We start from the raw sequence: 25144 nt of genomic DNA on the forward strand, positions 1-25144 counted from the left end.
CACCCAGGGATCCCTAACTTTTTTATTTTTTAAAAAAGCAAAAGGATAATAAACACAAAATTCAGGAGACTGGCCACTTGTGAAGGAGAAGCTATGGAATGGGATAGCAAAGAAGTATACAGACACTTTAGGTTTACAGTCATGATGCATACAAATACTTTTTTATATATTTCAAATACTACATTAAATGTGAATAAAAAATTTTTTTAGTAAAAACAAATTATTCAAATATTTAACCCCACATGCTGAACTCAGGAAGAATTTTTAAAGTAAAATTAATATAAATGACTTTCAGTGATATTTAAATACATTTAAAACAATGCATTAATATAATAAGTGTCCTCCTAGCATTGCGCTGGTTGTACCTTCAAGAGATCACTCTGAATGAGGTAGAGCAATAAGAATGGCAGGCATTATTGAGTATATACTTTCTGTTGGGCACTGTTGTGAATGCTTTACATGCATCTAATTGTCACATAACCCTATGAAGCCAGTACCGTTATCACCCCAATTTAACAGATGGGGAAACACACATAGGGAGTTCAAGTGATTGGCCCATGGCCTCACAACAGGCAAGCCGGAGTGTCGGCATTTGAAGGCTGGTTTTGTTTTTTTTTTGTTTGTTTGTTTGTTTTTTAATTTTTTTTTAATTTTTATTTATTTATGATAGTCACAGAGAGATAGAGAGAGAGGCAGAGACACAGGCAGAGGGAGAAGCAGGCTCCATGCACCGGGAGCCCGACGTGGGATTCGATCCGGGGTCTCCAGGATCGCGCCCTGGGCCAAAGGCAGGCGCCAAACCGCTGCGCCACCCAGGGATCCCTGAAGGCTGGTTTTGAATTGCCATCTGGTTTCAGAGCCTACTCATTTAACCTCTGCACTGCTCTGCCTCTTGTAAGAGGCACGTCTCAGATTTCTGGAAGTTCTTAACCATACCCGACTCCTGACAAGGCCTGAAATCAAGTTCCAGAGTTTCCTAACATCTGCCTCAGAGAGAGGGGTGTTGTGATGTGTCCATAATTACAATGACAATGAATTACAATGTCATTACCATCAATAACAATAACAATAAACATTAAACCCACACTGTACTACATTACAGAATAGATTTAAAAATTGCCATGATTGAACAGTAAATGTGTTTCTTAATTCCAGACTTTCACTAAGAAAGAAGTAACCAGGATAAATTATCTTTCCTCTCTGAAGTCTCTCCTGTCTTCCTGGCTTATGGCCCCTACCATTTTAAACAACGCATCTGATTTATTCATGATGTGTGTCTTACTTCTCTTCCAGGAAGATAGGATTTGTTTCTGATTTTTCTTTGCCTCTTTGTGATGCACATTACTTAGACATAGTAGGTGCTTAGCAAATAACCCTGTAATGAGTGCATGCATGACAAATAAATAAAAATTAGGTCAAATACCCAAGTTCTTTGTAAAAGCTTCCACAGGTCTCTTAACTCTGCCCATCATATTCACTGCTGTATCCCCAGGGCTTAGAGGAGAACCTGTAAATTGTAAATACTAAATACCTGTAAACTGATAAATACCAAATTTTGGTTGAATGAGTGAAAATATGAAGGAGATAATTCTCCCACAGTCTAAGGTATCTGTATACCATTCCTCATCTCTGTGAAAGGTATCACTGACACTCTGGACGGGTCAACATGTCTATCAACTCAGAGGAATATGGAATATGCTGCTGCACTGCCAGGTCTTAATGATGGAATGAATGAGTGTGCAATGGAGTGATGGGTAGCTGGGTTGAGGGAAAAACCCTGTACACTGGACCAACCATGTGGCAGTGGTGGTGGTGGCCTGTCCTCAGGAATTACAGCGAGCAGTTCTTACGCAATCCTGGGGAGGATGAGGATGAATATAAATGTCTTGAGTGTCTGAGAATTTTTTGTTTTCCAGTTTGATTGAGATATAATTAACATAATACATTGTTTAAATTCAAGGTGATAGACTTATATATCATACGGTATTTTAACTGTATTAACAATAGTTAATTAACAGCATTTTCATATACTATATATTAGACCCTTAGAATTTATAAGTGGAAATTTATACTCTTTAACCAATATCTCCCCAATTCCCCTACTTCACTAGCCCCTGTAACCACCATTTTAGTCTCTGTTTTTTATGAATCCAGTTTTTTTAGATTCCACATATATATGATATCATACATTATTTGTCTTATCATTTTTTTCACTTAGCATAATGCCCTAAAGGTGCATCCATGTTGTTCCAAATGGCAGGATTTCCTTCTTCTATCTTGTGGCTAAATCATATTCCATTGTCCGTGTGTGTGTGCATGCATATAATTATATAATTAATAATCATAATTATATATATATTATATATATAATATAACATCTTCTTTATCCATTGATGGTCACTTAAGTGGTTTCCACATCTTGGCTACTGTGAATACTCCAATGAACATGAGAGTGCAGATATTTCTTGGAGATCCCGTTTTTATTTCCTTTGGACACATACCCAGAAGTGGCATTGCTGGATCATCTGGTAGTTCTATTTTTATTTTTGAGGAACCTTCCATAGTGCTTTCCATACAGGCTGCACCAATTTACTTTCCCACTAACAGTACACACAGCTTGCCATTTCTCTACATCCTTGCCAACCCTTGCTATCTCTTGTCTTTTTGATGATGGCCATTCTAACAAGAGTGTGGTGATATCTCTCATTGTGGTTTTGATTTGCATTTCCCTGATGATTAGTGATATTGAACATATTTTCACATACCTGCTGGCCATTTGTTTGTTTTCCTTGGAAAAATATCTATTCAGTTCCTCTGTCAATTTTTTAATTGGATAGTTTGGGTTTTTTTTTTTTTTTTATTGTTGTTGTTGGTTTGGTTAGGTTTGTTTGTTGTGTGTGGGGGGGAGGGGTTGTGATAGAGTTGTCTGAAATCTTTATATATTTTGGATATTAACCACTTACCAGATATATGCCTGGCAAATATTTTCTCCCATCCAGTAGTGCATCCTTTCATTGGTGATTCCTTTTGCTGTGCAGAAGCTTTTTAGTTTGATGTAGTCCCATTTGCTTCTTTTAGCTTTTATTGCTTTGCTTTTGGTGTCAAATCCAAAAAATCCAGGTCATGGAGTTCACTTCCTATGTTTTCTTCTAGGAGTTTCAAGGATTACAGGTCTTACATTCAAGTCTTTAATCCACTTAGTTGATTTTTGCGTATGGTGTCAGTTGAGGTCCTGTTTCATTCTTTAGAATTTTCTTTCTTCATCTAGTAAGAAATCACCTAGACTGGGAGTCAAGCTCCATGATAGGGTCAGAGGAAGTTCTCTTGTCCAGTCTCACCTACTCCACTTCCATCTCTTGATTTCTTTGGTGTATTATTCTATCAATGGGGAAAGCATGTGACGGCCCTTTTAAAATGTGAAACTTCACCCCTCAGAGTGAGCTATGCCTTGGGGCAGCTCTGTAACAGCCATTTGAGGAAAGATTGTTCTTTCCTTCCCTCAAAAGCAGGCCTTGTTCCTCTCTGCTGGAAGATCGACCTTCTTGCTGACTCCTCCCCTGCCCTTCACCTCCCACTCCTCCGTCCAGTCCAAACTACAGCTGTCTCAGCTCTTCTCCCTACAGGGCCTTTCTGGTCTGCAGTGGGGGGTGGGGATGGTGTGCAGAGTTTGATCTCAGGAGCCTAACGAATCTACAAAACAACTCACAGAGCCTAGAAGAAATGCGCTGGAACAAAGTGTTTCTTGGGGACCCCGCTCGGCAGAATGATGAGAACCTGACACTCCGGTCCAGTTTGTTCACTCATATCCTTTTATTGCAGAAGACCGAGTTGTGACCCACCACCCAGGGCTTCGCTTAGCAGAGCCCTGAGCCTTTGCGCCCTCCCCACCGCCTTTCCCTTGGCTAAGGGATATTTGGGGGCCGCCGGTGGGAATGAGAGGAGAGCTGGGGGGCCCACCAACTACTTGCTCACTCTGACTGCGGCGGAGAACCCAGTGTCTGAGCAATGCCATCCCGAACCCCTCCTTGTCCTCTAGGAGCGGCCATCCGTTCCCCACGTCCTGGGTGAGTCTCGATGGCACCTGTCTCAATCACTTCGGCCTCTTCTTCTAGTGACTTCGTTCTTGGTCTGTTTTCTCGGGCTCTCTCTCCGCACTTCTCCGAGCACCCGGCCCCTTCGGTCACTCCGCGTGTCACGTCTTGGCGCGTCCGTCCGGCCACAGACCCCGTCCCCGCCCCCCCCCCCCCCGTCCCCTCCCCGGGTCCCCGGGTCCCCGGGGCCGCGCCGGCGCTTTCATCCGGGTCCAGGTGGCGGCGATCCAGTGCAGGATTTACGGTGCCCTGACCCTGAGCCGTCAAGAAGGAACAGCCAGATTAATGGGGTGGGCGGGCTGGGGTAATAATCGTTTGTTTGATGTGACAAGCCTGATAGGCGTTGATTTACTTACAGACTGATGGGCTTTTAATTGAGCACCTCCATCCCAGTCACTTCAAAGGCAGGGGAAGTTGACGGGCCCCTTCGCGGAGGGCTCCCGGTGACTGACAGCGCCCTCCGCCGCCCCGCGCTCGGCCCGCGCTCGCGCCCCGCGGCCCCGGCCCGCGCCTCGGGGACGCAGCACATTTTCGGAGTAACTCAGAAGTGGCCTTTGGTCTGCAGCCGGGGGCGGGGCCCCGGGACCCCCCGCGGCGGGGTCCGCCCGCCCCACCGCCGCCCTGTGCCCGCCCCCGCACCCGCACCCCTCCGCCGCCCGCCCCTCCCCTCCCCTCCCCTCCCCTCCCCTCCCCTCCCCTCTCCTCTCCTCTCCTCCCACTTCCTCCTTCCTGCTCGCTCTCGGGAAAGGCCAGAAAAGGCGGAGTGGGCTCCCGTGGCCCTGGAGTGGCTGCGGGCGGCGCCCCCCAGGCCTCCAGATCCCGCACCCTGGCCCGCACCCGGGCCGGGGCCTCCCGCGCAGGGGCAGGGCGGGGGCCACAGACCCCGGGGGCTGAGGCCCAGCCGGACCTGCAGCCCGTTCTCCTTTGGTCCAGAAGAGGCTTTCATAATACAGGCTTTATGCTGTTTGAAATACTAGGAAATGTCCTTTATCAGGGAAGTTCTGTCAGAATGGATTTGTTTTGGTTTTGTTTGTTTGCTTTGTGTTGTTAAGTTCTGATTTCCTGGCTGCTGAACTTTACTTGGGTGGGGAAGAAGACGTGCCCGGTGAGGTCTCCTCACCTGCTGCTGGGTGAGGTCTGCTCACCTGCTGCTGGCTGGGCTGGGGGGCAAGGGGGGGGCAGGGACCCCACCCTCACCCAGGGGACAGAGTCCCAGAACTCCAAGCTTACTCACTAGGTGGAGGTTGGGGGCAGGGGGGGTCAGTGAGACCCCAGCCAGGAGAATCTTCAAGTTCTAAGTCAAGCCTCTTTAGTGACTGCCCCAGACTGGGGGCAAGGCCCCTCCCGTGTGCTTTCCTCTTTTTCCCCTGTATTAAATAATTCACATGGCATAGCATTATCTAGTTTGGAACGCACTTTCACGTATATTATCTTAATTGGTCTTTTAACTGTGTGAGGTAATAAGTGTGTTGTCCTTATGCCCTCTTAGACGGATGATAAAATTGAGATTCAAAAGGGAATGTGGTCCCAAGAGGCAAAATCACTTCTCAAATTCAGATACCCTTTCTCCAAGTCAGCTCCTTCCTTCACCACACCTCACTGCATCCCAGAGATGATTGTCCCATTCCTTTGGAAGCTACGTTTTCTTATTCCAAGCAGGTGGTTAATTCTTGTTGCCCTCTTCAGGTCCTCGCCTGGCCTTTTAGTCTCCTGTTATGAGTGTCCAAGGACAGAGCCTCTAGTCTTACTTTGAGAGCCAAACATCTCGCATAGTCTCTGCCCCAAAAGCCACTTCTAAACCTTCCTGAGAGCAAGATGCTCCCTTAAGATCTGCTGCCCCGCAGCTCTCCTCCAGTGTCCATATATTTAAAATGGCCACAGCTGAGACCCCTGTGCTTTTTGTTCTCCACTATTCCAACACGTTCACTGAAGTTGTCCAACGCCTGTCATTTGGAAGTCCACCCAAAAGATTCCTCTCAGAGCCAAGAAAACATGTGTTTCTCCTAACGTGCTAGAGGGGTAGCTGCTACTGTAAAGCTGAACCCTAGGACAGTGGCTTCAGAGAAACTAATCATCCTCCCTTCTCTGCCTCTATGCCTGGGGTAGATTTCCACTGATGCGCTGAGTAGTGCAAGATGTGGCCTGTTTACATGGACTAGTGGAGTCAGGTCCTCCAGGGCAAGTACGCATCTTTTCAGCTTATGCTCCCAGTGCCCAACACTGAAATTTCATTACAGCGCATGTTGCTGAAATGGTTGTCGAAAAACGGTATAGTGTCTTAGTGAAGTCAGATAGCCTGGGATCACATTCCCAACTCCACTGCCTGGCAGCTACAGCCTTTGGAGAAGTCATTTAAATTTTCTATGCCTCGGTTTCCTCATCTGTAAAATGGTACAAAAAGATCACCAACCTCGTAAAGTTAGTGTGAGGGCTGAATGGGTTAATAACATGTCTAATCCACCATGTACCTGGATGTTAGATCCAATAGGGAAAGAAGAACATGCTGTGAAACAATATGTGACACAATGCCTTTATAGCAATGTCAGAGGTGTTAAAAGATGTTTAAAATGTCCACATAAAACACTTATAAAAATTGCCTGGGTGGCTCAGTCATTTAAGTGTTTCCTGCGCAGGTCATGATCTCAGGGTCCTGAGATAGAGCCCCTGCATCAGGCTCCCCACTCAGTGGGGAGTCTGCTTCTCCCCCTGCTTCTTCTTGTTCACGCTTTCTCTCTCCCTCTCTCTCTCACTCTCTCTCTCTCTCTCTCTCTAATAAATAAAATAAACCACTTAGAAGAGTAGCTATCTAAGTGAGAGCTACTGCCATTGTTGAAATGCATTCTCATAAAAGCCCCATGATGAGTGAGTTAATCCTCACTTTACAGATGAGGAAACAGAGATTCTTTGGAGAGCTGAAGGAGCTTGACCAAGCTCATGGGGCCAGTGAACCCTCAGTGGGCATTTAAACTTGCCTTTGAGGTACAATAATCTACAGTTATTACAATAGCTGGCAGTCGCCCACCACGCTACCAGGGAGTTAGGAGCTGGGTTTTGTTCTCAATTGCATTAGCTTTCCTTAATCTAAATTTCTTCCCCCTCTGGTATAATAACTCTGCTTCTTCCTCCCGGTCCTCTTTTGTACTTGGCTCTGATCTTGTTACTTTTCTGTTAACGGCTTCAGGTTTTACTGTATCTGCTATTTGAATTGTAAGCGACCTCATATCTTTACAGAGGTAGGAGGGGTATAAATAAATATAAAGGTCAAAATTAGCTTTTAAAGATGACATGTAGCAAGAAAAAGAGGGAGAGAATCTGCCCACGATTGCACGTGGGGAAGTATCTGTGGACACCCTGAGGGACTGGCCACAGTGCTCCCTCCAGCGCTGCCCTGAGACTCCAATCCTCACCGTCCTGGTGCAGAGCAGAGCTCAGGGGGCCCCTTGAGTGGCTGGCCTGTCATACCAGACTCTGTTTTTTCCCATAACCCAATGGGACACTACAGAGTGGGAAGGTAGAGGAGCTTGGGAGGTTATAGGGGCTGGAGGCAGTGAACTTTTCTAAGACCTTCTCTTGCTTTCCTTGGTACCTGCCCCCCGCCCCATAAAAAAGAAGCATCTACTTGAAAGAGTGTAAGTTTCTACCTCACTATTGCAATGAGTCTGAGGCAAGGGAGAGCATCCCATTAGCTCCAAACTAAAGCAATGTAAAAGGTGTATGGCTGTTTTTAACATCAGAAAGGGAACCACCGAACTGTGTTTTCTTTAGGGTTTTGCGTTCTCCCCACAACCCTCGTGGCAGCCCAGGACCCACAGCTGTCACGGTCACAGAAAGATGCCACTTGCCTCTCCTGCCCATCACTTCCCCACGTGGGGATCCCCGGTATCCTACCTCTTCCGCCCAGCTCATAATGCTCGTGTTAAAATAAAAGATAACAGAATAGGGCACAGTATTGTGCTGGGGTTTCTAAGTAGGGAGGCCAAGGGCTGGCTAGAGTGTCCTATGTGTGAATTTGTTTGGGTTTTCCAGGATGGGGTCAGGGTGGAGAGGGTTTTTCCAAAACTTCTCTCAACTCTCCCACCTGCCCCAGACCTGTTTGAGCAGAGCAGAGCCGAAAGCTGGGTGAGCAAGGGAGTTTGAGAAGGACGATTGCACAGGGAGCTTTGCCACGGGAAGCAGGGAGAACACGCCATCCCTCAGTACCCCTGAATGGAGCCTACTGTTCTTCCTCCAAGACTGAATAAAATGTATTCTATGCTCAGATCCACCAGACAAAGAAGGAATATATCAACAAAGGCGGGGAAAGACGAAAATGGTTGTTCAGCGATTCATTCACGTACATGTAGTTCATCTCCAAGGCTTCCAAGGAAGCAGCTGCGCACCAAATCCCTTCCGACGCTGTCTGTATCTGAGCCTCCTGTGAGATAATCCTCTTAATGGAATATTTAAGAAATCGGATATAAATCACCAACCTTTTATCTCACCTGAAGATCCATACTCCATAGGACGGATGGTGTATGTGTCTATCTACATATGGACGGTTGCAGGTGCCTTTGTGAGCGGATGTTGCCATGTTTTTAGGCTCGTTGTGCTTTTCGGTATCTAAATCTATTTTTTTTTCTGAAGATAGGGGTGTAAAAATATAAATCTTAGAGATCAGAGCCCAGAAAACAGCTGCACCTAAAGACAATTAAAACACACATCCCTCAGAAAAACCTTTTTTGTCATTTGCAACCCAACAAAAATGCCTATTATTATGACGCGCTCATAAATTACTAGAGTTTGGCATATGCTTTTGTACCAAACAGAAGATGAATAAATTAAATTTGATTTACAACCTTTTTTCATTTTTATTAGCACTGCTCTGAAGAGTTTATGTAAGGGACGTGCCAGAGTGGTTATGCCAAATGTTTTAAGGCGTTGGTATTGATATTATATAAATTAAGGTGTTTTAATTTGCATTCTTTAATTAACTAAATACTGGCAGAAAAATAAAACACAAGGGCAGCCCTGACTTATTGCCTCTATTAAACTGCTGACGTCTCTGGAAAGATGCTTTAAGTAATCCAATTCATGCAGAGTGGGGGAGGAGGGGGTATTAACACTCTGATTTGGCAAAACACAGTGAGGTTTAAGAAACCAATATCCTGCTTTGCTTGCACAGTGGTTGAGGGGGCAGGGGTGTTCTAAGAAGGTCTGCATCCATGTCCCCAAGGAAGAAGTGGTCAATGTTTTAACTATGCATCCTGCCCAGGTCTGAGCTAAAGGGGCAAGGGGGAGCCCAGTCCTGCAACTGAGTATAAGCAGGCTCCTGGGTGCGTAGCCCGCAGGCCTGGGCTGTATCACTGTCGGAATAAAAAGAGATGAGCTTGTTGAATTAACCCAGTGGATCCCATGTCAACATGATCATGTCCAGAAACCAAGGAAAGAAAGAGTCAAAGATCCCTCAACACAGTTGACTGCTTCTGATCAATGCTTCCCCATCACACGTAGGCCCCAAGCAAACAAACAAACAAACCAAAGCTTTCTAAAAAGATGTCAGGAGTACTTCAACACCTTCCCATGCCCTGGGTCCCATTACCAGTTTCAGATACTTTCTTAAAATTCACTCTTACAGTGAGGACAGTAACGTCTTTCTCATCCAAGTTAGAATGAACTTTTCCCTACTTTCCTTTCTTTGCTCTTAATTTTTGCAGTGTTTAATTTTGCTCTGTTTTTCTTCTCCTGTAGGGTCAGAGTCAAACCAGGTAAGGTTTCAGCATCTGTGATTCTCCCTCTAGACTCACAGGGAGAAACAACTCTAAGAAGGAGATCACAGTTTCCCATGCTGGCCCTAGGAAAGAGTTTTCTCCTAAAACACGGGAGAGAACATTTTATTTCTCTTCCCTTAACGCACAGGAAAAGAGCCATCTGTATAAAGCCAATACTGTTCTCTCGCCATTCTGAGAGTGTCCAACTTGCATCCTCCACCTGGACTGTGAACATCATGTCAAGGGCAGGTATCTTGGGGCTTCAGAGACACTTGTTGAGTTGCCTAGATCCATCGAACAGGGGGATGTGGGGCTGGAGAGCAGAGCTCAGCTCTTTCTGGCCCCCAAACTGCCTGTATACTTGCATATAGCATTGTGTCTTTGGAAAGCCCAATAAGAAGCAAGTCAAGGGCAAGCCCAAGCCCAACCGTCCAGGCTTCCAAGTACTGTCATTATGCAATGTTCCTACCCTAGTTTTCTTCCTTGATGATTTTCTTGACTTGCTCCAGAAATAAAGGATGAATTCCAACTTTTAATAAGGAAAATACCATCCTCCTGTGCCAGCAGCCAATCCCCCCGCCCCACCCCCTCCAAAAAAAATCGCACTTTCTTGTCGTGTTCCATCTTGCAGCTCTGTCAGTTGTTTTAAAACAACTGTTTTAAAACATGTCTCCTGTCATAAATAAGATTGTCATTATGCATGTTGACTGCAGTGGTGAAAAATTCACCCAGCACCGAGATTGGGCAGGGACCTCTGAGAGCCCCTTCAGGCCTGACTTCAAACGGGAATGAACAAAAGGAAGAGGACACTGTCTACTTGTCTACTGGTGATTTTTGAACTACTGTAGTTTTTCTGGCTTTGGCTGCTTGGGTTGTTTGTTGTTTTGTTCAATCATTTCCTTATTGATTTGATTTCTCCATTTAAGGAAATTAATGAGAAAGACAGAGAAGGTGTGGCAGAAAGTGGTTGTGTTGAACTTATCCATGACAGGGCCCTGGGAGACATGCAAGAGGTTCCTCAGGATGCCTGAGAAAAGTTCTTCAAGATGTTAGAATTTTACCTTAGGCATCTTGGAATGCACATTTATCCGAATTTCAAAAGCTTATCAACACTTTGCCTGGTCCTGATGGTTCTTCCCATTGCCACCAGGTCAAGGTTACTAATAAAAAGTGAGCTTTGACTCAGCTATGCACCTGAAGAGGCCCAGGCCTAGGCCTGGAAGTGAGGGGACCAGGGTAGTGCTTCTGCTATGAGTCTTGGCAATAAAAAGCTACACCCTTGTTGAGAAATCATACCTACATACCCTTTTGCACCTTGAAAAATAAAAAATAAAATGAAAATTAAAACTATCTACCTGCTTTGGTGAGCACTGGACTAACAGTAAATTGTTGATTTCATGATTTGACGTCTTGCCATGTTTCACAGGCCTTCTTCTGGAAATTCATGGTTAGGACTAGAAATAAACCTAACTGATGCTACCAAACCCATTTCCTGTATTGTCTTCAGCACAAATTTTTGCCTTTCGGTGAGCACTAACAAGGAAGGTCTAGAAGATACAGAGTTCTTATTGAGGCTTACTCTTTCAAAAGTTTGCTGTATTGGATTCTTTTAGGCCAGACTTGAATATTCTTCTCCTCCTTTTTCTCCTATGAAATGAAGGAGAAGGTGGGAAGGGGAGAAGGCAGGGTCATGAGAAGCATGCATGTTTAGTTTTTTTTTTTTTTAATCCAAAGATTGAGGGGCACCTGGGTGGCTCAGTGGTTGAGCCATCTGCCTTTGGCTCAGGTTGTGATCCCAGGGTCCTGGGATCAAGTCTGGCATCGGGCTTCTCCCAAGGAGCCTGCTTCTTCCTCTGCCTATGTCTCTGCCTCTCTTTCTCTCTCTCTCTCTCTGTCTCTGTGTGTGTGTGTGTGTGTGTATGTGTGTGTGTGTGTGTGTCTCATGAATAAATAAATAAAGTCTTTTAAAAATATAAATAAATAAATAAATAAATCCAAAGATGGAAATGGACCTTTCAGGTTCTCCAAATGAATGTGACCAGCAAGTCCCTGAGATGTCCTCCATGTTTCCTTGCCTGAGTCCCTCAGCTGAACTTCTAATTCACTCTAAGCCCCGCCTCCCAACCATCTTAAAGGGAGCTTGTTTTGAACACCTGTAGCTTTTGCCCTGGCAATTCTACTCCTAGGAATATCACCCTATAGTCATATTAGCACACATGGAAAATGATATATATTCTATATATACCCATATACTATGTATATACAGGCAGTGGCAAGACTAGAAACCATCCAAATGTCCACCAGTAGGGGACCAGTCACATAAACTGTGGCATGTCTGTGTAACAATGCCAGCAAACTAAAAAATAAATAGATATGAGGCAAAATAAATAAATAGATAGATAGATAGATAGATAGATAGATAGATATGAGGCAATCTCAAAAATATATCAAATTTAAAAAAAAAAAAAAAGCAAGTGCAGGACCCCTGGGTGGCTCAGTGGTTGAGTGTCTGCCTTTGGTTAGGGGTGTGATCCCGGGGTCCTGGGATCAAGTCCTACACTGGGCTCCCTGCAGGGAGCCCTCTTCTCCCTCTGCCTATGTCTCTGCCTCTCTCTCTGTGTCTCTCATGAATAAATAAAATCTTTAAGAAAAAAATAAAAATAAAAAAGCAAGTGCAGAATAATTTTTTAAATATGTCACCATTTGTGTATTAAAGAAGGAAAGAATATACACATATTTGCTAGTATATGTACAAAAGATCTTTGGAAGGATGGCCCATAAATTCATAGCATTGATGCACTGGGGAAAGAAATGAGCTAGCAAGAGGGAGGTATTTTCACTGTACATTCTCACAGCTTTGGAATTTGGTGCCATGGGAATTCACTTCATCATAAATAAATAAATGCATTTTTCAATAAAATAAAAAAAATAATTTAAATCACTTTCAGAGGGGGTTCATTATGTAAATCCCCACTCTGAATGGACCACTAGGGTTGGATATTTCTGGCCAAGGGCTCAGTGGGGACCTGGCCTCTTAGGTTTCCTTCTCTGAGCAGAGGCTGGCAGAGGGCCACCGAAATAAAGACTCCTTGAAATTGTTCTGACATCTTGGAATTTGGTTTCATCAAATACGACCAGTGATAATTGAGCCACTGCCTGAGCAGCTCTCCCCTTTTTCTCTAATTGTCTTTGCTGAAATGAGTTTGAAGCTGCACATCCTAGCCAGTGGCGAGTCCAGCCTGGAGGCATGCACGCTCTTGGCAAGTTTAAAGGCTTAACCCCCAGAAGTGGAGGATCATTGAAACATCATTCTCACAGTCTGCCACAGACCAAGGGAGATCTTCAGGAGGGCCTGTGGTGCCCACTGGTTCCAGCCAGTGGAAGCTCAGCACATAGGAGCAGGGTGTGCCAGCAGACACATTCCTTGCTTCCCCTTCAGAGGCCTTCATTCTACTCTGGAACTCCCCTTATAACTAAATGAGACAGTGGATGAACACACCTAGGACAGTTTATACTGGCATCCCCAGGGTGCTCGGTAAATATTAGTGCATCTGAATTTAACTTTGAGTAAATGCACTTAAGAACAGTGGGTAACTAAACTATGGGGTACTAAGCCGGATTTAAGTTTAGCCCTCTTGACATTTTTTTTTTTTTTTAATTTGCAAAAGAAGCACACAGATCCTTCCTCTCAAAAGAAAGGCCTGGGGCAGCTGGGTGGTTCAGTCAGGCATCAGATAGCACTCCACACAAGTAAGGCACCCGTCTTCAGCTCAGGTCACGATCCAGAGTTCCTGGGATCGAGCCCCACGTTGGGCTCCCTGCTTAACAGAGAGTCTGTTTCTCCCTCTCCCTTTCAAATAAATTAATAAAATATTTTTTAAAAGAAAGGGTTGCCCTGCCTTTCAGAAGCTGTGGAATGTGCATGCAGCCTTGCTCTGGTCCTTATCCACCTTAGGATCACCTCAAACCTGTGCCAACCAAGTGGTCAATAAATAGTCATTGAATGAATTAATACAATCCAGTTTAATTAATTAAATGAATGTTCCCCTCACTTCTTTCTCTGCCTCTGTTTCCTGTCCACAATCTTGTCCTTCCTAGAGATGAAAGGGAAATCCTGATTGAGAAGACCAGGGCTCTGGGAAACAACTAAAGGCATTTGTTTTCAGTTTCTCCCCGCTATAGGGCCTCCTTCCCCTCAGCCCCGCACACAGTAGATTGGCTCCGGAAACAACTACTTGGGTTTGAATCCTGGTCTGAGCACATTCTAGCTGTGGAACTTGGACAAATTACCTCACCACTCTGGACCTCACTGCCTCGCCAATAAAACAGGCATAATAATAGTGCCCACCTAAATGAGTTCATGCAAGGAGCTCAGAACAGTGTCTGGCACTCAGTAAGTGCTCAGTAAATGTTATTTATTACCCTGGGTGGCATACTTACTGTCTGCTAATCATAACTGAGGCATTGGCTGACTATTAAAATAGGGTTCCTCCCTCCCAGAAGGATTTGCAATTTAAGAGAAATCTCTAAGAAATTTGGAGGCTCAAAGGAACAAAGTAGTCAAGGGTGAATGCCCAGGGCTGAGGTGGATGTATGGGGTGTAAGAGGCGGGGCAGAGGAAGCGAGAAGAGCTTCAAAAGCACACCTACTCCCACTGCTCTCCCAGGCCAGCCCTGCCTATCTCCCTGGGGGCTGATAGGAGATAAATGAAACCACTTCTTCAAAGCACCCTGCTCAAGGACCCGGATCAAACACCAGGGCTTGATGATAAGCTCCAGCCTACATTTCCTTTTGTCCATTCCTTCCCACCACATCTCCAAAGGAAATTCTAGGGGGAGGAAAGTAGTTAATTCCTCCCTCTTTTATCAAAAGGAGTTACCTCCCCATCTAGGCTGTAGTGGGCCCTGATAGGAGAACCAGGGGGCCTCTTCTCCAGCGCTCTGCCAGTGATTCCCTGTGTGACTTGAGGCTTCCCCATAAAACCCTCAGTGTCTGTTCTTCATCGGTCCAAAGAGATGAAAACACCTGCCCAAAATAACTCAGAAAATTGTTGGGGCCGGTGGGGGTGGAGGTGGGAATGATGAAACACGGATTTGGGAAAAGATACTTTCACATGTTTATGTAGTTGACGTTTTGAAAAACACCACACTGTCCACCTTGAACCTTTCTGGGAATCCAATGAGGTGAGATGTAAAACAAATAGCCCTGCACAGGTAAAATTCTCGTGCATTCAGCAGCAAACATTCACAGGGCACTCAGGATACCCAGACTGCCCTAGATTCATATCTCACCCCACCCCCCTCTCATGCGCTGAGACTGGGCAAGTGACTTAACCCCCAAGTCCTCTGCCATGAAATGGGATAGGAGAGGACCCATGTCTTCAGGCTTCTGTACGGATTAGATGAGATCCTGTGGGCAAAGGACCTGCGACAGTGCTTGGCTCCTGGAGCTGGCCACTGTGATGCTATTGCTGGGCAGTAAGAACACAAGCAGGCGGCCGACAATTCAGAAGCAGTCACAGTCCCATGGGAGAACGGACAAGTAAACAAACGAGGGCCGATACTGAGTGATGAGTGTAATTCCAGGACACAGTACAACCGTGAGAGCACAGAAGAGGGAGCTGTTCTTGCCCCTCGGGGCCCTCTCCTGCCCCGGGCTGTGTCTGAAGCTGGGGATGAGGCAGACGGCGGAAGTGCCTCCCAGGGCCCTAAATGCAGCCCTAAACCAGGGCTCCTGGCCAAGGCAGTAATTGCCAGCCGCTGAAAGATATTAAGCGCCAGGGAGGAAGACCAAGTCCTCTATGAGGCAGACTTTTTCAGAGTTCTTACGGCTTGTAAAAAAAAAAAAAAATGTAAATAGTTACCCAGTGAGATATTATTTCACGTTGTTGCCATTAGGGTTTGAGTGTTATGCAGAGAGAGGCGATCATTCAGGCAATTCTGGCTCTGCAAGGACTGAAAACTGAAAACTCCACATTAACCCCACACAACAAATCCACTACCTCCAGCTCTCAACCTGACTCAGGCATTTTCTCCTGGGTGATGAATTTTCTGTAAATCGAAGTAGTGAAAAAAAAAAAAAAACCCTATAAATATTAAGAATTTCCTAAAGGATTTTCTTAATGGCTTGGGGGGGTGCATTTTTTAAAAAGACACGTTTTGACTGGAGGCTGGGGGAGGGGCACTCCCACTCTGGTCAAATTCTGGGACAGCTGGGGTTTTGGGTGGCAATCCCCAGTGCTGAGGCTCCGGATCCAGTTGCTGCTATGTCTGTTTTCTCGACCAATAGCCCCCACAGATGCAGCTGATGTATCACCATCATCTACCCGGAACTCTCCTGTGCCAAGCACTGAACATGTGGCCACACAGTGTCCACTTCTGGCCTCCTGACTCCGACGAGGCCACTCTTACATTTTACACATGGGGAAGAGGGAAGGGAGGTTGCCTTGCCTCAGCCCACCGCAGCATGGTTCAAAGGCCTGGCTCTGAGAGACCCAAATCCAAGTGACCGCTCTACCACTCACCAGTCAAGTGACTTTGGGTAAGGGACTAACCCCTCCAGCTTCGCTCTCTTCAGGTGGAAATAGGGATAACAGTACCTAATGCGTATGGAGTGCCCAACACATGGAATGGCTATGCTTCAACACAATGGCATGGGGCATCCCCTCTCCTTCGCCGCATCCTATCTTAATGGTGCTGCTCATTCCCAGGGCAATCTGAACAGGCCCTGGAGAGAGGGAGGCTCCTTAACCATACATCTGTCACTCTTCCACAAGGCAAGGACGAGTGCCAGATGCCCTGTACAACATCTTGCATGGGCTTTTCAACCACTCCCCTATAGCACCATGCTCTGCCTACAGGTGACCCTCAATAAATATGGCCCAACTGAAGACTGAGCCTTATTGTCTCCCAAGTGACAAGCCATTCCTTTGAAAACTGCCCTTGCTGTAGGCCACTGGAGCCCCCATTTAGGACTCTATAGGTTAGCATTTCAGCTAAGTGAATGTCAAATACTGATTGTAGTAATCATCTAGTGATGTTTTAATTAGGCCTCTGGCCTGGCTAAGGCAATTGGGTGGATTTAGCCAGAGGAGCCCCGCTGCTCTCACCAGCACCCTAAAAGGAAAGTTGTCCCTATTCCCTTGCTAGCACTTTCTAGGAGAGGGGAAAACAGGCCTGGTCTGACCTCAGTACTGTCAGGCATCCACTGTTTCTATCTGTGATCATTGCTATGACCTAAGGGCACGGGTGTTTTGGTTGTTTTGTTTTGTTTTGTTTTGTTTTGTTTTTTTGTTTTTTAATTTGAGAGAGAGAGGAAGGGAGAGAGAGCAGGAGTAGGGGCGGGGCAGAGGAGGAGAGGGAGAGAGAGGATCTCAAGCAGACTCTGTGCTGAGTGCAGAGCCTGATGCAGGGCTCGATCCTAGGACCCTAAGATCATGACCTGAGCCAAAACCAAGAGTTGGACTCTTAACTGAGCCACCCAGGTGCCCCAATTTGTTTTTTTGTTTTGTTTTGTTCTGTTTTGGGTTTTTTTGGTAAGGACAGTATATCACTACCAAGGCAAATTGCTCACCTTCCACCCAGAACCTGATCATTCTATCCTCACCCCCTCCTTTCTCCTTTCAACTACTACCCTTTTTTTCTTTTCCTCTCCAAATAGATACTGTCGTCCTCTATTCTTCTCCCCTCTCTCCTTTCTGCTGCCCCCTGCTCCTCTTTTCCTTCTAAATTCCTCTTCTCTCTCCCCTCCCCTTTGCTCCCAACTGATTTCCCATTAATCATCCCTAACACACATCTGCTTGGGTCCTGGAAGGATTTCTTGGCTGGCTTTCACAGCTGGGCTGGTTACAATAATCAAGAAGGAGTCTTTCATCTCTCTGCCTCCTGGGTCTCTCTCTTCCCAGCTAGTCCTCCTCTAGGGTGCCTATGGAGTCTCACCCTTTTCCAGTCCGTAAGGCTTTCTTCTGTTCTGTCTGGGTAGCAATCTCCCCAAGGCCAAACAGCCTTGTAGGTTGCAGCAGCTCTGCAAAGGACCTGTAAATGTGGTGTTGGCAGTGGCAATGATGTCAGAAAGCACAGAGGCTGGCATGAGAAAGGGCAGGGGAGACACAGAGATAAATGGGATTGCCCCCCCCCCCATACACACACACTCCTTGTACCCTCTCTTGCTGCAAAATGAAAGATATCTCCTGGCCAGGGCATCCCTTAGCATTGGTGTCAACCTGACTCTACCAGGATTAAAACCGGGGTAGGAAGAGCCTGTGTAATCTCTAAGAGGCCTATGCATACTGCCCAAAAAAAAAAAAAAAAAAAAAAAAAACCCAGCAGGGATGCAGGGACTACATTTAGTTTAGTGTATGATTGTATGATTGATATGGCCTGGGAGTGGTGCCTGCTGTCTTCTTTACTGAGCATGATAAATGTACGGGATGCTTATTTGTTATTTCCGTGATAGTTATTTCTTTCTGTTCGAAGAACCCCTTTGAAATCACCTACCCCCACCTTGGGTTCTCATGTTGTTTCAAGGCGTAGATCCACGCGGCAGAGTCAGGGACGGGTAGTCCCAAAGCAATATGCCCCAAGTGACAGGCCTGACAATCAGAGTGATGGATTGGGTCTGGGAAAGTGGTACTCGAAGGGAGGCAGTGACACCAGCGCGCCTCCACTGGCCGCTGAGAGCACGGGAAAGTGGTCTCCCTAGAGGCCGGCGCACAAAGGACCAGCTTCACCTTCTGAGGATCCGCCAACCGGGAACTTTAATGTCAGTGCTATGACTCTGTAAAATCTCTGCCAAGCGCTAAGCTGGCAATACACACTTCATCTAAAAGGCGGAGGGAGGGCGGTTGGAGGAGGGTATTGTTATTTTTAACAAAAAGTTTTTATTCCAAAATTTCCCTGGGAAAAGCTAGTGCATTTTCCCCCACGAGAAGAAAAGATGGGAATGGGAAGGCGCATCTCTGGAATCGGTATCGACGTGCAGCAGAGAGAGAGAGAGAGAGAGAGAGAGAGTCCCCCCTCCAATGGGATACTGGCCCCTCCTGCGATCCTGGATCCCCCCAAACAGCAGTTAGGCGCGATGCAGTAAGGGAGTTGCGCGCCTCCAAACAGACCCTGTTCGAAACCTGAAACACACCCAAGACCCAACCTACAGATCTGCGGGCAGCGCCGCCGGGCGAGTCCGGGCTGCGGGCACAGCTGGGACACCGCGCTTGGTCGCGACCATCTCACCCCCGAAGGGAGTCCTCAGACTCGCAGGCTTCGGGCCGGACGGGCTCAAAGTAGCTGGAGCGGCCACGCCGCGTCCCGAGGGCCGTGGACGCCTCCAGGGCTCGGGCGCTTCCAAGTCCTCACGCCAGGGAGAAGCCCATTAGGGGAAGGGAGCCGGGCCGGAGCCGGGCCGGAGCCGGGCCGGAGCCAGGCCGGAGCTAGGCTGGAGCCGGGCTGGAGCCAGGCTGGAGCTAGGCTGGAGCCGGGCTGGAGCCAGGCTGGAGCTAGGCTGGAGCTAGGCTGGAGCCAGGCTGGAGCTCCCGAGGCGCGGCCCGCCCCCAGGCGGCCTCCGGGGGAGGCTGGACTCGGCCGCGGCGGAGCCCCCTCACCCCGCCCCGCCCCGCCCCGCCCCTGCGAGCGCCCCCCGCCCCCGGCGCTGTGAAGCGAGAGGGGAGAGACTGGCCGGCCCGCGGAGGCTCGGGCGCGCAGTCCCGGGTCCCGGGCCCCGGGGAAGTCTCGTCCTCTCTGGGACCCCCCGGCCGGGGGGAGCGGGGGAGCGGGGGAGCGCGGCCGGCGGCAGAGGCCGAGGCGGCGGCGGCGGCGGCGGCGGCGGCGGCGGCGGCGGCGGCGGCGGCGGCGGGCGAGGCCCCTTTAAGGGTCTCCCCTCCCACCGGCGGCGCCGGCCTCCGCCCGCCGCTCTCCCCGCCCCGGGGTCCCGGCGAGAGCTGCGATTGGGCGGGCGCGGCGATCCCTTTGAAGTGTGGCTGCCGATCGCGGCTATTTGACGTGCGGCTCGGGGAAGGCGAAGGTTTTTGTGTGTCTCGCCCGGGCTAGCGGCGGCGGCGGCGGCGGCGGCGGAGGAGGAGGAGGAGGAGGAGGAGGAGGAGGAGGAGGAGGGGTGGAGGCGCCGCGACTGCTGCCCCGCGCTCGGCGCTGCGGAGCGAGCCCACCCGCCCCGGGAGCTCGCCTCCCCGGTGCTCCCCTCCCTCCCCGCCCCCCCAGCGGCGCTGCCTCCTCCAAATGAGCGATTCGCCCGCTGGATCTAACCCAAGGACACCCGAAAGCAGCGGCAGCGGCAGCGGCGGCGGCGGCGGCGGGCAGAGGCCGGCGGTGCCGGCGGCGGTGTCCCTCTTGCCCCCGGCGGACCCCCTGCGCCAGGCGAACCGGCTCCCGATCAGGGTCCTGAAGATGCTGAGCGCTCACACCGGCCACCTCCTGCACCCGGAGTACCTGCAGCCGCTGTCCTCCACTCCCGTCAGCCCCATTGAGGTCAGTCCCCCTTCCGCCCGCCCCGCGCCGGCCCGCGGCCCCACGCCCTGCGCCCCGGGGCTCCTGCGCCGCCCAGGTCCGGCCAGGCCGGCGGACGGGGCGAGGAGGGGCCGAGGGAAGGGGATCGGAGTCCGCCCGGCTCTCCGCAGGCTTCTCCGTGGAAGGCCGCCCCTTCCACGCTCGCCCTTCAGAGCTTCGTGTTTTCTCTTGGATCGGGTTTGTTTCTGGAGTGTCCACCGGGCCCCCTACTTTGCGTCTGCACCCGGCTTCCAGGCCAAGGACGGTCTCGCCGGGGCCTTTCCTGCCCGCCCCCAGCCCCCAGCCCCCAGACGCGCGCGCGGTCTCTGCAGCCGGCTCGCCCCCGCCCCGCCCCGCCTCTGTCCCGGCCGGTCGGAGCGCTCTAGCCCCGCACTCCCGGGCCCAGGTCTTCCTTCCTCCCACTTCCCTGGGTGCCCTCCCCGGGAGGGAGGGGCCACCGAGGGAGCGCCCCCGGCAGCCCCGGCAGCCCCGGCAGCCCCGGCTTTGGGACGCGCGTGTCCCGGCTCCTGCCGCGCGGCGCCAGCGCCAGAAACCCGTCCCAAGCGAAGTTGCCCGAACTGGAGGAGTAAGTTTTCTCCTGGGCACAGGGGAGGGGGAGACCGGAGGGTCGGGGGCGAGTCGCAGCCCCTCCCCCAGCCCCGCTGCGGCGCAGTCACCTGCTCCCGCGGCGGCCCCTGGTGGGCCGCTTCCACCGCCCGGCTCCCCGGGCCTGCGCCGCGCTCTGGGGCGCAGCGGACCGACGGACCCCTCCCGGGCCTGCGAGCCCAGCTCCACCCCGCCGGCCCGCCCCGCCCCGCCGCGCCGCGCCGCGCCCGGCCCGGCCCTCGCCCTCAGGCCCTCTCCCCGCGCCCGCGCCCGCGCCCCCGCCCCGGCTCCCCAGGCGCGCTGCGGGCCCCCGCGCCCTGCCGGTCTCACCTCCTCCTCCCTCCCCTTGCCGCTGTCTCCCACAGCTGGACGCCAAGAAGAGTCCGTTGGCGCTGCTGGCCCAGACTTGCTCGCAGATCGGCAAGCCGGACCCGCCGCCCTCCTCCAAGCTCAACTCGGTGGCCGCGGCGGCCAACGGGCTGGGAGCCGAGAAGGACCCCGGCCGCCCCGGCGCCGGCGCCGCGCCCGCGTCCGCGGCCCTCAAGCAGCTGGGGGACTCGCCGGCCGAGGACAAGTCCAGCTTCAAGCCCTACTCCAAGGGCTCCGGCGGCGGCGGCGACTCCCGCAAAGACAGCGGCTCCTCCTCCGTGTCGTCCACCTCCTCCGCATCCTCCTTGTCCCCGGGAGACAAGGCGGGCTTCAGGGTCCCCAGCGCCGCCTGCACGCCCTTCCCCCCGCACGGAGCGCCCGTCTCCGCGTCCTCGTCGTCGTCCTCGCCCGGCGGCTCCCGGGGCGCCTCCCCGCACCACCCTGACTGCAAGAACGGCGGCGGCGGCGGCGGCGGCGGGGAGCTGGACAAGAAAGACCCGGAGCCCAAGCCCAGCCCGGAGGCTGCGGCCGTGAGCCGCGGCAGCGGTGCGGAGCCCAGCGCGCACGGCGGTGGCGCGGAGGCTGGGGCCTCGGGGCGCAAGTCCGAGCCGCCCTCGGCGCTGGTGGGGGCCGGCCACGTGGCGCCCGTGTCCCCCTACAAGCCGGGCCACTCGGTGTTCCCGCTGCCACCCTCCAGCATCGGCTACCACGGCTCCATCGTGGGCGCCTACGCCGGCTACCCGTCTCAGTTTGTGCCTGGCCTGGATCCTAGCAAGTCTGGCCTCGTGGGAGGCCAGCTGTCGGGGGGCCTGGGCCTGCCTCCGGGCAAGCCCCCCAGCTCCAGCCCGCTCACCGGGGCCTCCCCGCCCTCCTTCCTGCAGGGATTATGCCGCGACCCCTACTGCCTGGGAGGTTACCACAGCGCCTCGCACCTTGGCGGCTCCAGCTGCTCCACCTGCAGCGCGCACGACCCCGCGGGGCCCAGCCTGAAGGCGGGGGGCTACCCGCTGGTGTACCCCGGGCACCCGCTGCAGCCCGCTGCGCTCTCGTCCAGCGCCGCCCAGGCCGCGCTCCCGGGCCACCCGCTCTACACCTACGGCTTTATGCTGCAGAACGAACCGCTGCCGCACAGCTGCAACTGGGTGGCGGCCAGCGGGCCGTGTGACAAGCGCTTCGCCACCTCAGAGGAGCTGCTCAGCCACCTACGGACTCACACGGCCCTGCCCGGCGCCGAGAAACTTCTGGCCGCCTACCCCGGGGCTTCGGGCCTGGGCAGCGCCGCCGCAGCCGCCGCGGCCGCCGCCTCCTGCCACCTGCACCTCCCCCCGCCCACCGCCCCGGGCAGCCCCGGGTCGCTGTCATTGCGGAGTCCACACACTTTGGGGCTGAGCCGGTACCACCCCTATGGCAAGAGCCACTTATCCACAGCTGGGGGCCTGGCCGTGCCCTCCCTCCCCACAGCCGGACCCTACTACTCACCGTATGCGCTGTACGGACAGAGACTAGCCTCAGCCTCCGCACTGGGATACCAGTAACTACAGCTCTTGCTCCCCCCACCCTCCCCTCCTTTCCCCCTCCCTCTCCTTTCCTCCCCCCTGCCGCCTCGCCGCTGCCAACCTCCACTACTGCTTCTCCCTGCCGGGGCTCCCCGCCCAGACCCTCCCCACCGGACTGTGTATTTATTTACTATAATGTTAGCTTACAAGCTGGGAATATAAGTGCATTAACGGCCCACACGAGTCAATGGTATGCAAAAAGTCTGTGTTCCCCAAATAATAATATTAATCACACAAATAACCACATGTTCCCCACCGCTCTTCCTTTCTTTTATTTTTTTTTCTTTTTCCTAGATATAAGGTTTTTTTGTTTGTTTTGCTTTTGCTTTTTTTTTTTTATTGGTTTGGTTTTAGGGGGAGGAGGGAGAGTTGGGGTTCTGGGGTTCTATTTGTTTTCCCTTCCTGGGGCATTTCTTGCATGCTTCCTAACGGTTAAGACTACATTTCTCCCTTCTCTTTTCCCCCTCTTTCCCCTTCATTTCTTCTTGTTTCCTTACATTTGAGGTTCTGTTTTATCCTTTGTACGAGTAACAGAGAGGAGATATTTTTTGTAAAGCATTTGGGGGGTGCAGGGATCTGCCTTGGTGGCAAGACGTCTTGCGCATTCTACTGACCCAGAACTCTGCTCTGTGATTCCTCCCCTGCCACCCTCTCCTTCTGGGGCCCTTGGTCTGTACCCTGGCCCCCAAAATTAGAGCCTTGCTCCTCTGTCTTGCTCTGAGCACTGAGAGCCCCAGCCCCACCAGCAGACTCACCCCCACCCCAAGAGAGAGGCCTTTCTACCTTCCAGACTCTTCATGGCTCCAGACATCCGGTAGTCACACTGCCTGCTGGTGGGGGACCTGTAGGGCTCATCTTATTCAATTAAAAGCCCTAGAAGGTCCTGCTGGTATAAAACTTTGCTCTTTATATTTTGCAAAGTGCATTGATAGTCACGTTTTATTCTCCATTACTGGGGCAGTGGTCCCTCTCCTGCTGGTAGGGGTAGGGTCAGTGATTCTTGGCTAGATCCCTCCAAAGCAGACCATTGGCAATATCAGAGGGCAGTACAACCCTGGTAGCTCCATTGGGAGACAGTTGGGGAGGACATGGATCACAGTAGCCCCATCACCCCCTCCCAGGCCTGACCCAACAGAATCCCCAAGTTGGCCGTGGGCTTCCGTGGGCTCCCTCAGTGACTGGGATTGAAGACTCCGACCCTGGGTCTTCTCCCCACACCTTCCCTCCCTCCTGGTCTTATGCAGCAGTGGGGGGTGGGGGTGGGGTGGGGCCTGTTTGAGATGAACAGAGCTCTCCCTTGGTAAGACTTATTTTGTTAATAAATGGAATACTTGGCTATATTCACACCGTGGTGTGTTTCTCTCTTGCCTCACCCACTGTCCCACTTCCAGACACCTGAGCAGATGTCCTTCCTTTATTCTTGTTTAAATACCTTATGGTTTCCTTCTGAGATTTCCGTTCAAGGTCGAGTTTAATGCCTTTCCTCAAGAAAGGAGGTGGGGGGAGGAAAAAAACACAGAACTTCTGCCAACGCATTACAAATAACATAAAACCGCCTTTATGGGTTTTTTTTCCACTTGGTTATTTAGCTCCCAGGCTCACTTCAAAGTCCTTGACATTTCCTGGGGACAGGGTGGAGGGAGTGTGTAAATGCAGTTTTTCCTCTGGGCCTGGATTCGAGGCACGAGGGGCTGGGAGAGAGAACCGGGGCGCGGGGCTCAGACTCCTGGCTGCACCAGGACGGTCCCCAGCACCGTCCCCAGAGCCCTGCAGGGATGCGAAGTCGGCGTGCCTCCGGCGCCACCTAGTGGCGGGAAGATGCGTGACCGGCGCCGGCCCCGACGACGCCCGCGCGCGGCCCACTCGAAACGCGCCTGCTTTGCTCTTGCTGGCCGCCTTTTAGACGCCTTGAAACCAAAGAGTTCGTGCGCCTGCAGGGACTGGTGCTTTGCGAGGCTCAGGGGCTCCCCGAGGCCAGCGCTGGGCTGTCGACCCCAGGCATTGGTGCCTCCCGAGCCTTCTCTGGACGGGGTCTGGGTGGTGCTGAGAAGGCGCGGAGTCACTGGGACCCCGAAGCGCCCTCGGTCACGCGGCTGGCGCAGGCTTGGGCATCCTCGGGCGCCGTTTGCCAGGATGCGCGGCGGGGCCGGGGACCTCCCGTGCGAGGCGGTTCCCCGAGGCCGAGGCCGGAGGGGAGCAGGGGCCGGCGGACACGTGTCGGGCGCACGTCGAGGCGGGCTGCCCGCCCCCTCCTGGCCGCGCCCGGCGAGCCGTTGCTGCGC

General features: G+C 51.5%; 1 protein-coding gene and 2 long non-coding RNA genes across 3 annotated transcripts; 2 read left to right on the plus strand and 1 right to left on the minus strand.

The window, feature by feature from the left end:
• Positions 1 to 3786: 3786 nt before the first annotated feature.
• LOC121489966 lies at positions 3787 to 4740 on the minus strand. The gene is made up of 2 exons (XR_005987467.1): positions 4448 to 4740; positions 3787 to 4346 (listed from the first exon to the last, which is right to left on the minus strand). It is a non-coding gene; the product is annotated as an uncharacterized LOC121489966 (long non-coding RNA).
• LOC121489968 lies at positions 3908 to 8925 on the plus strand. Its single transcript, XR_005987473.1, has 2 exons — positions 3908 to 4064; positions 8351 to 8925. It is a non-coding gene; the product is annotated as an uncharacterized LOC121489968 (long non-coding RNA).
• A 10748-nt stretch (positions 8926 to 19673) lies between these two features.
• On the plus strand, positions 19674 to 24206 carry ZNF703 (zinc finger protein 703). Its single transcript, XM_041753690.1, has 2 exons — positions 19674 to 20313; positions 21303 to 24206. The coding sequence occupies exons 1-2, from the start codon at positions 20065 to 20067 to the stop codon at positions 22839 to 22841; spliced, it is 1788 nt and encodes a 595-aa protein (XP_041609624.1). The 5' UTR covers positions 19674 to 20064; the 3' UTR covers positions 22842 to 24206.
• The last annotated feature ends 938 nt before the right edge of the window (positions 24207 to 25144 follow it).

The sequence above is a fragment of the Vulpes lagopus genome, chromosome 4, assembly GCF_018345385.1.
Source record: "Vulpes lagopus strain Blue_001 chromosome 4, ASM1834538v1, whole genome shotgun sequence".
Classification (NCBI taxonomy): domain Eukaryota; kingdom Metazoa; phylum Chordata; class Mammalia; order Carnivora; family Canidae; genus Vulpes; species Vulpes lagopus.

Bases quoted from the DNA above. Each gene is read 5' to 3' on its own strand.
- ZNF703 (XM_041753690.1), top strand. From the start codon at position 20,065: ATGAGCGATTCGCCCGCTGGATCTAACCCAAGGACACCCGAAAGCAGC. The intron at 20,314-21,302 runs GTCAGTCCCCCT...TGTCTCCCACAG, and splicing joins CTCCCGTCAGCCCCATTGAG to CTGGACGCCAAGAAGAGTCC.